The sequence below is a fragment of the Akebia trifoliata genome, chromosome 7, assembly GCF_017979445.1.
Source record: "Akebia trifoliata isolate Shusen 1 chromosome 7, ASM1797944v1, whole genome shotgun sequence".
In the NCBI taxonomy this organism is placed as follows: domain Eukaryota; kingdom Viridiplantae; phylum Streptophyta; class Magnoliopsida; order Ranunculales; family Lardizabalaceae; genus Akebia; species Akebia trifoliata.
Genome location: NC_141381.1, coordinates 23,232,253 through 23,246,880, shown reverse-complemented (window position 1 = coordinate 23,246,880; position 14,628 = coordinate 23,232,253). Strand labels below are relative to the sequence as shown.

At 38.0% G+C, this 14,628-nt stretch overlaps 1 protein-coding gene across 1 annotated transcript; it reads left to right on the top strand.

The window, feature by feature from the left end:
* Positions 1-4,140: 4,140 nt before the first annotated feature.
* Positions 4,141-13,613, top strand: LOC147398442 (DEK domain-containing chromatin-associated protein 1-like). Its single transcript, XM_086446723.1, has 12 exons — positions 4,141-4,813; positions 4,914-4,947; positions 10,508-10,587; positions 10,768-10,827; positions 11,025-11,135; positions 11,218-11,298; positions 11,400-11,474; positions 12,101-12,244; positions 12,467-12,593; positions 13,152-13,252; positions 13,346-13,376; positions 13,486-13,613. Exons 1-12 carry the CDS (start codon positions 4,436-4,438, stop codon positions 13,611-13,613), a joined length of 1,350 nt encoding a protein of 449 aa, XP_086302849.1. The 5' UTR covers positions 4,141-4,435.
* The last annotated feature ends 1,015 nt before the right edge of the window (positions 13,614-14,628 follow it).

The following is a 14,628-nucleotide window of genomic DNA, read 5'->3' as shown; positions in this document are numbered from 1 at the left end:
AAAAGATTTTATTGCTTAGTAATGCTCTACATATGCAAATGGCTTCTTTTGGATGAAAAATGTTCATAGTATAAAAAGTCGGTTCACTAAGCGATCTGAGCTCCACTCAATTAGGTGAAGTGAAGCATAGTCGTTTTTTTTTTAAATTGGTTCGCTGAGGAAACTGAGCTTCACTCATAAGGGGAGTAAAGCAAAAAATATTTTCTAAGTATAAAAGGTCAGTTCATTGAGGGAACCGATCTTCACTTAGTTAGGTGAGTGAAGTATCATGGTTTTCTAAGAAAAAAAAGTCGGTTCATTGAGAGAATTGAGCCTCACTCAATGAGGGGAGTGAAGCAAAAATATTTTCTAAGTATAAAAGGTCGGTTCACCGAAGGAATTGAGCTTCACTTAGTTAGGTGAGTGAAGTATCATGGTTTTCTAAGAAAAAAAAGGTCGGTTTACTGAGGGAATCGAGCTTCACTCAATAAGGGGACTGAAGCAAACATATTTTCTAAGTATAAAAGGCCGATTGATCAAGGGAATTGAGTTTCACTTAGTTATGTGAGTAAAACATTGTTGTTTTTTAAGAAAAAAGGGGTAGATCATTGAAGGAACTAAATTCTATTCAATGAGGCAAAAATATTTCCTAAGTAAAAAAAGGTCAGTTCACTAAGGGAACCGAACCCTATCCAATGAGGTGAGGTCAGAATTGCTCAAGAAAAAAGGGATGAAAATTTTCCAAGTGTCAAAAGTCACCACCATGAAGCATTCAACAAAAGTTAGAGGTTATAAGTTAATATGAAAGAGAGAACGCAGAGTAAAAGGAAAATACATTTCATTAATATAACAAAAGGAAAAAAAGTTATAAAGGCCTAGCCCTCAATCGGGTCAGTAGGCAAATCATTTTCTTGAAGAGGAAATACATTAACATGGTTGGAGGGGAGAGTTGCGTCATTGCCATCAGTAGGATCAGGGATGGGAAGAATGGGCGTTGGAGTGTCTTTTGAGCATAGGACTGGTGTAGGAGCCTTGCTCGCTCTGAGATCCAGGATGGTGGCCTTCAGCTGAGTTGTGAGGGCCCATTCCTCGTTTAGGGCATTCTCCTATTCCATGACATTCTCCTCAAGCTCACATTGGAGGTCGGCTTTCTACCCCTCCTTTACCTTCTTCTTCTTTTCTTCTTTCTCTTCTATCAAGGTTTTCAACTCTTCGTTCAGCCTGTCCACCCGACCTTTGTATGCTTGGGTTGTCTGGGCTAGTTGGTCCTTCGAGCTCTAAAGTTGGCCCTGAAGGCTTTCAACCTGACCCATACAGTTAACGACTTCTTTGTCACTAGACTCCATGGAAAAGCGAGATGAACGCAAACTCTAGAGAACATTTGTGCACTCCCAAGCCAAGGAGAATGCACTGTGCTCCACCTGCAAGAAGGAACTAACAAATGAATAAGTACATGGAAAATATGATAAATAGAGGACAAATATATCATAAGAAAATGGACCGAGCTTACCAAGGACAAATACCGTCAAAGCTTGTCGAGAAAAGGCATTTGGTCCTTTTCTAGGTGGTTGGCAACCACCTTCTTGTTGAAAGGGAGTAGGCTCCCTTCCACCAAGGTCCTAACAACTTTAGGGTCGAAGAGTATTGAAGTACCCTCAAGGTGAGGACCTTTTTCATTCGCGAGGGGTTTCCTGTGCAAAGGACCCACTGGTCCTAAAGGCCACAATAGAAGAGATCAGGGTCACCTCCTGATCTCTTAAGGCATCATTCCTCTTTTGCTTTTTTTGCTTGGATGCTACTCCTCTGAGTTTGTTGTAGTGACCTGGCTGACTAGGTCACCATTCCCAGATTAGGAACTAGTTTGGGTGAGAATGGGGACAGAAGGAGGAGAAAAGTATACGGGAAAAAATGATGATGATGGGAATGGGGGCAAGCTCGACAATGCTGGCAGGGCCTTTGTGTGGTGTAGGTTTTCGAGCCACAAGTTGAGAAGACATTTCCTCTTTGGATTCAGTGTCGAAAAATGACCCTGAGGACAAGGTGGTGGAAGAGAGAAGCCTAGGATGGGAAGGTCCACCTCGGGCTATTGGGAAGAAACGATGGGAAGGGAAGGAGAAAGTGAAGTTAATCTTTTCTTGAATCTCATATATTTTAGAAAAGCCTCGACGACATGGGCAGGAGGTAGAGTCTCGTCTTTGACCCTTGTAAAATAAGTGAACTTCATTAGATTAGATAACGAAAATATAAATGTAACAAAGAAAGGGTAGGGAAAAACTTTCTAGTCCAATTAAAATAGTAATTTTTGGGGGTGGGAGAAGATTTCCCCTCAATGTAATCCCAAGACCTCGTCAACCTGACGGGATAAATGAACCACTCCTTATAAGTCTTAGGAAGATGTAGTAGTGTTTCTCGTCCTTGCCTTTTCAATAGGTAGTAAAACTCGAATCTCTTTAGGGCTTTGGGCATTCTATATTGGGCTCGGATATCTACCAAACCGAGCTTCTAGTCTGTCGGAAGTCGGGAGTTCATCAACTCCACCATGTAGATTATACATAAACAATTTCCTGTTATCTGCCCAGGGGCCTTGTGATAAAAGTTTAAGAACTCTCAGGTCAAGGGAGAATGAGGTATTTTGAGGCCAGCTCGGAATTGACCCCAATATACAACAATGGCGTCCTTCTCTCAAGTTTTATCAAGGTTAGGCTCCTTGTACTACCTAGTGGCCCCAAAGTCTGGAATGGAAAAGGTAGCCCTGAAGTCCTCTATTGAGGGCTTCACATGGACATGGGGTTTTTTGGCCTTGATTTTCTTGGATTTTTGGATGTAAAGGAAAGAGGAAAAAGGAAAAAAAGAGTCAAAAAAAAAAAAAAAAATGTAAAAAATAGAGGGGAAAGAACGCAAAAATGTGAAGGAAACCAAGAAGAATACCTGGAACATAAGGACAAAGAGAAGGGATATGACAAGCAGAGTCCTCGCTTGATTACAAATGAAGAGGGCTTTGAGTTTCGAGAAGAAATGGGGAGGAATGGCAACAAAAGTTTGACAAAAAAAAAAAAACAAATAAAAGAGAAGGAAATGAGGAAAAATCTTAAATTTATAAGGAAAAAATGTCTCAAGATTCATGGCCCATCCGACGAACGGAGCTGCATAGGTTAGAGAGCTCATAATGGATTGATTTTCCATTAATACACCCCAAAGTCGAGGAGACCGAACGCCATACACCCTGTCTCGAACCAATAAGAAAGCGCCATGTGGAAAAAAAACGACCGTTCATAAGGTGAAACACAAGCATTGAATGCATGCTCATTAATGAGGTGACGGCTCAAGATTGCAGACCAGTGAAAGGACACATGGATTGACCAATTAATGCATGCATTGGGAACACGCAATCGACATAACTCATGTTGTCCAGAGACCCAAGGTCAACTCCCATCAAGCTCAAGGGGAGGGTAGTACAAGTTCTTGGAAGGACGAGATATTTCCGACATTTTGAGAAGGGGCATTGTGAGGGGATAAAATCCTTGACCCCCAAGATAACAAAATGTGTCAACGGAAGATAAAAGGATAAATAAGAAACAAAATTCCAACCAAAGTATTGATAAGGCTAGAGCAAAGGGTCGAGGAGAGGGGCTCGGGATGGAGGTTGGGGAAATGTGAATCCATGAACGAACAAAATTCTAATCCCATACTTCTCGAGATTTAGGGGCCACAACCCATGAAGGACTCTTAGAAGGAGGATTTCTCACGGATCTGATCTCTAAATATAATAAGATAAGAGAGAAAGTTGTGTGGAAAGAAGAATTCTCTCCTTATAAATAAGAGATGAGCCCTACACACAAAGGTATGAATTTTGAGCCCAAAAACTTTGAATTTTAGTGAACTCTTTGGTCTGACTTTGGCATTGGAGCTTCTTTGGACCAAAGAACATGGAGGACTTCGAGGAGCTATAGATCAATCCATTAGGAGTTCGTAAATCTCAAGGTGATCACAAAAATCCCTTCTACAATATGATAGGCCCATGAAAAAGGCAGTGTGTTCCAAAAAAAAAAAAAAAAAAATTCAAGAAAAGCATCTTATATTGGACTTTCGGGCAGGAGAGCCCAAGCCCTCTAAAATTTTCAAACCTAAACTAATTCTGTCCGCCCGCCCTTAAATGCCACCATCCGACCTTTTAAACCCCCAAATCCAATATCATTACGTTAGCTTTGTCTCTATCTCCATCTGACTTCGAGACTAGGACACTCGAAACTGTCACTCAACAACACAGTCTCTCATTCGTCGACGAAGTGAAAGAAAGGTGTGCACGTTAGCATCAACGAGCTCTCTCAATCTCTCTATTTCTTGATGAGATTTCATGGTGATCGCTAGGGTTTACTTCGATTCTGCAACCCCAGAGTTAGGGTTCGAGAACTTCATCACTCGTTCTTGAATCTTGATTTCTTGATTCCTTATTTTCATGGCTTCTGGAACCCTAGAAGAGACAAAATCCGAAGAGGGAGCTTCTTCGGAAGAGAAAGATACAGGAGGTTCAGAGGTGGAGGAGAAAGAGGAACCAAAAGAAGAAGAAAGTTCAGAGGGAGAGAAGGAAGTTAAAGATGAAGGAACCAAGAAAGGGGAAAGTGTTCGAAAGCGTGGTTCGGCAAAGAAAGGCGGCAACCAATTGAAGAAATCGGGTGAAGAATCGACAGAGAAGAAGTCGAGAAAGCGGAATTTGAGCCCTAAAGAACCTATTACTCCGATTGAGAGACCTTCGAGAGAGAGAAAAACCGTTGAAAGGTACTCAGCTTCGTCTTCGGAAAGGCCGTCCACACCTAAAGGAGTTTCTATCGAGAAGGTATCCACATTTATTGTTATTTTTCTTTATTGTTTTCAATTGTAATGACATTTTAGGTCAGGTTTCAAGATTTGGATCAATGGGTTTTATTGGATTTCAGGGTCGTGGAACACAGTTGAAGGACATTCCAAATGGTACTTATCTGTAATAAAATAATAATTTTCTTTTATTTAATTGATTTTTTTTCTCTGTAATTGTATTGTTTTCTGCACCAAATGCAAACATCATGTGGAATTTCCTGCTATATGTCTTTCTATTAGTTTTGAACAGTGAGATTGTTGAGAATTCTTTCGGTGTAAATGAAATCGATTTTGGTGAAATTTAAACCATGTAAGTGACAAGAAAGGTACATATAAATAGTTAGATCCATGGGCTTATGTAAGGTATCACCTTTACTTAAAATCAACTCGGTTGGATGATCATACTTTTTTATTTTTTCTTTTTGATAGATAAGAAACAAACAAACAAAAAAAGGGCCGGTTGAGATGACCCATCCCAACAACACAAAAGGTTAAAGAGAAAGACAACTAAGTACAATCGACACCATAAACGATATCCCAATGGATCAAGAAATCCTCAAAGAAAAACTCTGAACTCTCTGAAGATTTTGTACCAAAAGATTAACAGCCCAAAGATCGAAAGAATCAACTCTTGTGTTGTTTGTGTCTTCCCTTGAAAGGGTCTAGCATTTATTTCTTTCCAAATGCCCCATACAATTGCAAATGAAGTTAAATATCAAATCAACTTCTTTGCATGCCGAAACTCAAACCCAAAGGAAGCCACTCCCGAGGACACCTCTAACCAAATATGGGGCACACCAAACCACGCCAAACAAGGATAAACGCAACCTCACAATGAACGACCAAGTGGTTAGAAGATTTCTCGTTTGCAAACACACACAACACCCATTCAGCCCACAAAAACTACTTCTCCTTAGAAGATTTTGGGTTTGTATCATTTCCCACACAATTGTTCAAGCAAAAGAGAGAACATCAAAATGCATAAGAGAGAATAAAGTTGAACTTCTTTTATCTAAACTTGTTGGATTAGAGGAACGGCAATGCTTTGACAATTGACAAACTTCACACTATAACTTTAACAATGACATATGTTGAAACAAAGTAGGAAATAGATGTTGTAAATACTAAAAAAAACATGACTCAATCGAATATGCCACTGCATTATTCGATATTTATTGACTACCTTGATATTACTACTCTGAGAAGTATGAGCATGTGGAATGTGTTGAGACGTTGAGACATTAAAGAATAAGTCATCTGCTTCACGACCACTGTCAATCACCTTTTTCGTTGTCAAATCCTAAAAGACATAATGAGAGGAAAAAGATAACACTGCAATTCAGATTTTTTGTTATACTACTAACAGACACGAGATTAATAGGGAGATTAGGAACATGTAAAACATTGAACAAAGGAAAACTATTAGGAACCTTGATGGTTCCTTTACCGCCTATAGATGATAAGGAACCATTAGTTAGGCGGACCTTGTTCTTGCCTGATCAGGGGTTATAGGACTAAAAGAAATATGATATACCTGTCATGTTATCTGAAGCTCTTGAATTAAAAATCCAGGAGTTGGAGTGAGATGAGGAAACATGATGAGCAGTGGCAGAAGTACTTGTGTATGTGTGAGGGAAGTGGTCGCAGTAGAAACATCTAATAAAGCCTTCAAATGAGTAATATCTTCCTCAAAGAATGGTGCATGTACTGCTAGAGACGGCATTAGAAGCATGATGAGTTGAGGAAGATCAGCCTTAGGCTAAAATGAATCAGGATGACACATCAAGTCCTAGTACTTTGTTTAAATATGTTCAAATCTGTCACAATGATTACACTTCGGCCTCTCTCTACTATTGGGTGCCCGGGTGGATTTATCAAACTTCTTTGCTCTTGAAGCTTGTCCTTTCCTTGTCTACTAGTTGTCATGACAGATTTATCACTCACAGGAATGTCCAGATGTCCCATAGCCAAGCGTCAAGTCTCTTCATTTTGAACATGAGAGTACACAGTGTTCAAAGGAGGTAAGGGATCTCTGTTCAGAACCTGAACTCTAACCATCTCAAACTTGGGATTCAGACCGACGAGAAATTGGAAAGTGCGATGTGTCTTAACATGTTTGTTGAACTGTGTACAATCTTTAGGGCTTTCCCCAATGAAGGATAAATAGTGATCGAGCTCTTCCCACATTCTGCACAATTAGAAAAGTAGCCTGACAATGTCTTCTCCCCCTGTTTGAGATGTGATATATTCTGTTCCAATTGATAGATTCTTGCACTATTCTAAACCTGAGAGGAAGTTCAAGTCACCGATTCTCAAATCTGTTGTACGGTCTTCAAGAAAAGGTATCCTTTACTAATATGAGGTTGCATTGAATGCAACAACCAAGACATAACCAAAGTGTTCTCAGCATCCCATTGGTCGTACTTAAGATGTGAGATATTATATTATTTCTTTTTCCCATTCAAATAGCATGTCTTTCGTCTTCCATTGATGGTTAGTTTCGCAGATTGAGCCCACTCCAAGTAGTTTGTGCCATCGAGTTTGATTGTGGTGATCTGGAAGTTTGGATTTTCATTTCTGACTTGCGAGGATCCAAAATCACTATTGGTAGACTGTCCTGAAGTTACTTTTGACATGACTTTGGAGAAATAAATTGCTCACAAAAGATCTAGATCATACTAGAAATTACTCAGAAACGACGGACCACGTAGAACCTACTGTCGCATTCCTAATAAAAGAAAAGGTCCTAGGTGACTTGAGGCAACCCTACGGGGTGGTGCGACAACCCGTAGGAGGTGGCTGCTGATGTGCGGCAGCCCCTAGGTGGGTTGCTTCTGACTTATAACACTCCTAGGAGGTGTTTGTTGACTTGCTGCACCCTTAGGAGGCTGCCGGCTGACTTGTGGCACTCCTAGGAGGTGTTTGTTGTCTTGCGGCAGACCTAGGATGCTGCTGGATGACCTGCAGTAGCACCTAGATGGTAGCTACTGGCTTGCTACAGTCCTAGGGCTACAAAAGGATTTTAGAACTGTCTTCAATCTTCTCAGTTGTCACCAAAGCTTTGATAGCATGTAGAAATCTGATTTAGGGTTTAGAGAAGATAAAGAGAGAGAAATTCCAAAAAATTGATGCTTTATTTCTCCTTGTAATTTGTTTATATAAATTACATAATAAATATGAAAAGATAGAAAAGGACATGAACATAAATCAGAGGAACTAAATAGTGAAAAAACTATCATTGATAAAATATTTATGGTTATTGTTGTAAGGTGACTTTTAAAAATAATTATTTTTAAAATCGCATAGAACTTTATTTGTCAGCATGGTAGTTGTCATCGCCTTTTTGGCACTATAATACTTTGAAATTCAAATTTCTGCACCCTCAATCGATAATTCATGTGTTGCCTCAAGATTCGTGTCAATGACCATCAACAATCACCTCAACCTGTTCTTTTGGTGATGAGTCGTCAGTCCAACGCTTTGGCCAAATACCTGTCAAAGAGGAGCCACATCAGGTCGAGGTACCTCAATTCTTTGTAAGGCCAAGGGCAAGATGCCCTTACTTAGTGGTTATATGAGGCCCATCCAACATATGGTTAGTGTTGTTTGAGCTGCCGATTGAGTAGGAAGCTCGGCCTAGCTATTTAGCTTCGCCATTAGGCAAGCTAAATAGCTAGGCTAGGGACTTCACACAAACTCCCATTGTTTGGCCTTATGGTGGTTTTCTTTCAAGGTGTAGTCTCATGTATCTCCGCAGATAGCCTAATAAGTGAGGTTGTCAATTATGCCAGTTTCAAACTCCCAACAAATCTTTCAAAATCCGCCATATCTTTTTTCCTTAACAAGACGAAAAGTGTGCTGAGGCATGTACTCAAACCGTCTGAGATGATTTTTTGGCTATCTTAGGGGCAACCATTCACGTGGAACCACCAAAGCAACGGAATGTTTGTTGCTTGTCAAGCAATTGAGAGTCCACATTTCCACTTGTTCCCCTCCTCTCTCTAAGAATCTTTTGTCCTATCTTCCATTCAACTCTAAGACCTATTTCCCCTAGAAAAGCTTGCTTTGCAACTCCTTTTCGAACTTCTCTCATCTTCCCTAACTAATTTGATTGTTGGAGTTTCTTTGGCAGGCACCATACCGGTGTGAAGCACAGAGCGGCTTCACTAGAGAAGAAGACCAGATGCAGTGAAGTGTTGAACTTGAAGATCTTGTGAGAAAAGAAGGCATCTTTGGTGTTGACTATCTTGAGGAGTTTGCAATCAGAAAACTTTCCTCAAATACCATTTGTTAGAATGTCCATGTTGCATATAATGCTAGTACCAATTGATGTCATCAATAATAATGAGCTTCTTTCTCTTTAACCTCCATTTTATCATGTCTCTTTCACTCCTTGGTGAGTAAATATTGATAAATGCTGTTATCAATGTTTGTCTAACACTTTGAATTCCCAAACAAACTATGAAAAATGTGTCATACTTCTAAATGTTCATAACAATAAATTATGAATCTCTCTATAACAGTTTCCCCAAGTGGGCAAAGTTCTTAAGTTTCTCATTTTCTATTATACGGTGTGGAGAGCAAAACATGGAACTTGGTTGGGACTTGATGGGGTTATTAATTTTGATTCAAATCAAGAATTAGGCATACTTGATTGAATAATCAAGTATGAGTTTTTTGTTTTTAGGATAATTAAAGAAGGTTCTGAAAGTAACAGTTGAAAAACTGAACTATTAAATTTAAGGCATATTTTCACTAAAATCTTCAATGGACACGTTCAAATTTCAAGTTACAGTTTGTAGGTTGTTTTCACATTTCACGAAGCACAAGAAGCAAAATTCGTTTCAAATTTTGGAATTTATAAAATAAAAATATATAAACAATGACTAATTAGATTAGTACATTCTAGTATGAAATTGCTACAAATGTTGTATGATCGACTAGTTCACTATGGATGATTAAATAAGGCACATTTTCACGCACTAAATAAAGAACTTATCACACTTTCAGTTGCAAGATAACGTCATTGTTGATAACCTGTCTGCTGGCTGACACTCAGATCCCACTCACTTTCTGGTTTGGCTTGTGCTGGCCACATTTTCTTGTTGTTGTGGCATGTGGTTGAGCTGGTGGTGAGACAAATCACATTGATCATGGTTTTTCATGAAACCCATATCAACCAACTATAGAAAAAATGCTGATGTAACTCGGTTAAATTGTGTTGACAAGTGTGGTCCATGAGACAACTAGCTGTTGAGTTATCATCAGAGTTATCACGTAGAACTATACCCTAGTGTAAAGTTCTAATGGCAATGTTTTATCATCTTTAAGTAAACACTTGAACAAGGCATGGTCATTCATGGAAGTTAAACAAGGAAAGCACAACCAATTCAAATAGCTAGGGCTAAATGATGCAGGAGCCAGTTAGGATGAAGAGGTTGGAGGTTGCCTATTTTTATTCTTATGTTAGTGACTTTGTAATATGATACTGGGATATCTGTGATGCTGATGCCATTATTTTGTTTTTGGAACAAAATATTTGCAAATCTAGGGGCAGAACTTTCCACCAGCAGTTATCTTTTCTAGAATATGGTGCTATATATTAGGTCTATTTGATTTATTGTTACAACAGATAAGTTTGTGGGTTTTTCTCTGATCTTGTGAATTGTTTCAGTGGCTTTCAAGATGTCAAAGAGAAAACCTGATGAAAACCTGCATATGCTTCACACCATTCTTTTTGGAAAGAAAGGAAAGGTGAAGTTTCCTTCGTTTTTTTAGGGTCTGCATCAATTTAAACTGTTTTAGTTGGAACAATTAGTCTAACCCTGGGATTTCTTTATTTGATCACCTTTTTTCCATTCATTGGAGTCTTGATTGTTTTTGGTATCTTCGAGAATCTACTGTCAGAAAGTAATCAGTATATTTATTTTGCAGACACACACTTTGAAGAGAAATATAAACCAGTTTTCTGGCTTTGTGTGGGTTGAGAATGAGGTATGATTACTTATAGTTTTGGGATCTTTCTCCTATGCATGAATTTTAGATTATGAAGGAAAAAGGTGATATCTGTGTTGTATGAAAGACAATTGGATACAAGTTTTCAATTTTATGCTCAAATTCTTATAGCCTTACTTAAAATATATATTTTTAAAATAAAAATTAAAATTAAGGGAGTGTTATATACTCTGCAGGAAAAGCAAAGAGCAAAAATAAAGGAAAAGCTTGATAAATGTGTCAAAGAAAAATTGTTGGATTTCTGTGATTTGCTTGATATCCCGGTTTCAAAGTCCAGCATTAGAAAGGTTGGTCACTGATACATGTTCTGTATTTCCTCTCTCCTTTATTACTGTGGACACTTATTTTGTTAAGCTTAGTCGCTTTCAGGAAGAACTCTTAGCAAAATTGTTGGAATTTTTGGAATCTCCACATGCCACAACTGAAGTTTCACTCGCAGATAAGGAACAGGTTTAACATTATTTCTTTGTGTTTGTATATTTCCTGGTGCTAAGTTATGAATTGAGTGTCTAGGTTGAGAGTTATTTTGTAAAATTTGTTACTTTTTTTAGTTGCATAAAGGTACAAAGCGTAAGAGGACAACTTTTGTGACTCCAGAGACGACATCTGGCGAAGCATCTGCCAAGGTATGTCTCTCTCTCTCTCCATAGTATCTTGTTGTCATGAAACCAAATTCCTCTTTTTTTTATTTAAAAACATATTGTTGTGTAAATGTCTTGCATTCTGTTGGTGGTATGCTGAGTTGCGGGGGTGCAGTGCTGGTGGAAACCCTGGCCCAGGTTTTTTAGGATTACAAAAATGGCAATTATGTAATATTTTCTTAAGGTTTTCTATTTTTTGGTGGTTTCTATTTTTGGGGAGATAGATGCATTTTAGCAACTCCTGGGTTTTATAAATAGAGATCTCTAGGGCTGCAAAACTTAAAAAGAAACTAGTAATTGTTCTTGATCTGATCCGTGGATGTAGGTACACTGCTGAACCACATAAATCCCTATGTTTTGTGCAATTTTTGTCCTATTTGCTGTTTCGTTATTCACACCATGACTTTCAGGTCAAATAGGAATTATCTGATTGTCCATGCCAGTGTGTCTAAATTCTGAACAATGCTGACCAATAAAAACGCTTCTCCCCCATGATGCAAAATTTTATTTCTTTCTTTGCAATTTTTCTAATTGTTTCTTTTAGTGTCCATTTTTCTCAACTATGTTTTCTTTGCCCTCACCTTATGTGTTGCACACTTCTCTATACTCAGAAACGGAAACGAAGCTCTGAAGTGAAAGAAAAACGAAAACGATCCTCCAAAATAGAGGAAAATGTTGAAGAAGAAGTTGAGTATGCATACACCAGAGGTGATTCTGATGAAGCAGATGAATGGTGGAGTTCGGGAAGAAGAGAGTGATGAAGGGGTGGGAGAATCAGAGGATGAGGAGGAAAAAGCAAAGGCAGCAAATGGAAAGAAAAAAAGGGTCTGATAGAAAAACCAAGAAGAAAGGTTCAGAAGCCAAGACCAGGGTTGAAAAAGGAGGTTTCAACCTCTGCAAAATCATCCATGAAAAGCCTGTCAGGTTCTACTTCAAAAAAAAGCTTCTGCTACTGATGGTAAAGTTTCTGGGCTCAGTTTCCAAATCCAAGGGGTTGGCTAAAAAATAAAAGCCAGAAGAGTCGGACTCCACCCTCCAAAGACAAAAAGTCAGGCAAGAAGCGAGCGAGCAATTCTGGGGCAAAGCTTTCTATCAAGGAACGAGGTATATTATCTATTATCTCTCATCTGATTATACTCCAATACCTGTCGTTTGAGGTCGTGCAATTTTTGCTTACAGATTTCCAGACCACATAACAAATATTTGGCATGTTTTCCACCAAAATTATGTTTAATATTTTAAAATCATCTGATTTCACAAAGACATGCTTTCCCCCTTATATCCATATATACTGGATTTCATATTTCCTTTGGGCTTCAACTTTTTTTTTTTTTGATAAATGAAAGTTTTATTGAAAGGAGAACAGGGTATCCTCCAAAAAGGATGCAGAAGCTAATCAGTTTCGCCACAAACAGTTTCCCATCTGATCAAGAAATCAAAAAAAACATCCCTCTAAACTCCTTTAAACTGTTTACACCAAAAAAAAAACACCAAGCCAAGAACACTAAAAATTAGATCTCAAGTTGGATTTTCTTTCCCTTCCCCCATGCCTCTATTTTCAAAGGGCTCAACAATCTTGGTCTTCAACTTTTGCATAGAAATCACAGGTAAAAGGACTATTCTCAATAGACTACCTTTTGAAAATGCTTTGTTTTACGTTAGGAAAAGGCAAGGAGGCTACCACAAAGCCTAAGTTAGAGCCCAGCAAAGAAGAGATGCATGCTGCAGTCAGTGATATTCTGAGAGAAGTGGACTTCAATACTGTGAGTATTAGTGTCCATTCTGGTTTAATTTCAGTGGGATAACACTCCATTGGTTCATTTTCTCATAAATTTCCACAACTATTTGTAATGCAGGCTACTTTATCTGATATTATCAGGCAACTAGGTATGAAACTTTCTTTACACATGTAATACACAAATTATATTAGTTTGTTTGTATTCTACTGCTTATGGACAAATTTATTTTACCAAGTTATTTTCTCCTCCTTGTATAGGGAGCCACTTCGGTATGGATCTAATGCATAAAAAATCAGAGGTGAAGAATATAATTGAAGGAAGTGATAAGGAGTATGACAGAGAAGAAGATGATTCAGAGGAGAATTACCGAGGCGGATGGGGATGATGTCGAAGAAGAAGAGGACGATGAAGATGGAGATGCCAACTTGTTCAAACGGGCTGGAAAAAAAAAATGGATCTCATGACAGTTGTATGTAACTCGGTCTCAAGTCTCTCTCTTTCTTCTCTCTCTCTTCTTCTCTCTTCTTGTAACCTAAATGTTATTATTAGTCAGTGAACACGTCCCTTAACCATTTGAGATGAATGTTCATCTGGCTTGTGTGTACAATAGACATGGATCCATCATCGCTTTTTTTCACAGTACTTTGACTTCAACCTTTTCTTTTCCTTTGAAATGGTAGTTGTAATTTGAAATTGTACTTCAACCTTGTCTTATTGCTGTGAGTTGTGTGAGACTTATTTCATCATTGTTTAATTTTTACTTATTTTAATGAAAATTATGTACAATGGGAACATATTTTTGAGTGTTAATTTATAGAAATAGGTATTAAGTTTTTCTAACTTCCAATTGTGCTGTGTGACTGAATGCTTTGGGGCTTAATTTATATGCGAGGTCAGATTTTTTATACGGACTCGTGAGTTCATACTAGGTTTTGGGGATTTATAAAAGTAATTGTAAATTTTTTTTAGTCTCACTTCTATAAAAGAAAGAAAAGAAAATTCTAATTTTTCAGTTTTGTCTTACAATTGCTGCGATTATTTCCAAACATATGATTATTAAGGTTTGTTTCTTAAAAGATTTTTCCAAAATTCTTATTTTGAAAAGAGAATTTCAAAAATTTGTAAATAAAATTAATTCTTAATGTTGAACCATGATTCTGTAAAAACCAATGATCATTTGTCAAGCCGTTATATTTGATTCTCAATCACAAAAATCCTAGTAAATAATATATATATATATAATTCAAACCACATGTATCACCAATATCATTACAAGAACATGAACCATGCTTGAAATGGTGGAACCGGTTTTGGTCCCTCACAATAATCTGATGGTTGTAAACCCTAGAGACTAGCTTGATAAAGGAGTGACAATCACAACAAACTCTTAGGTTTTTCAC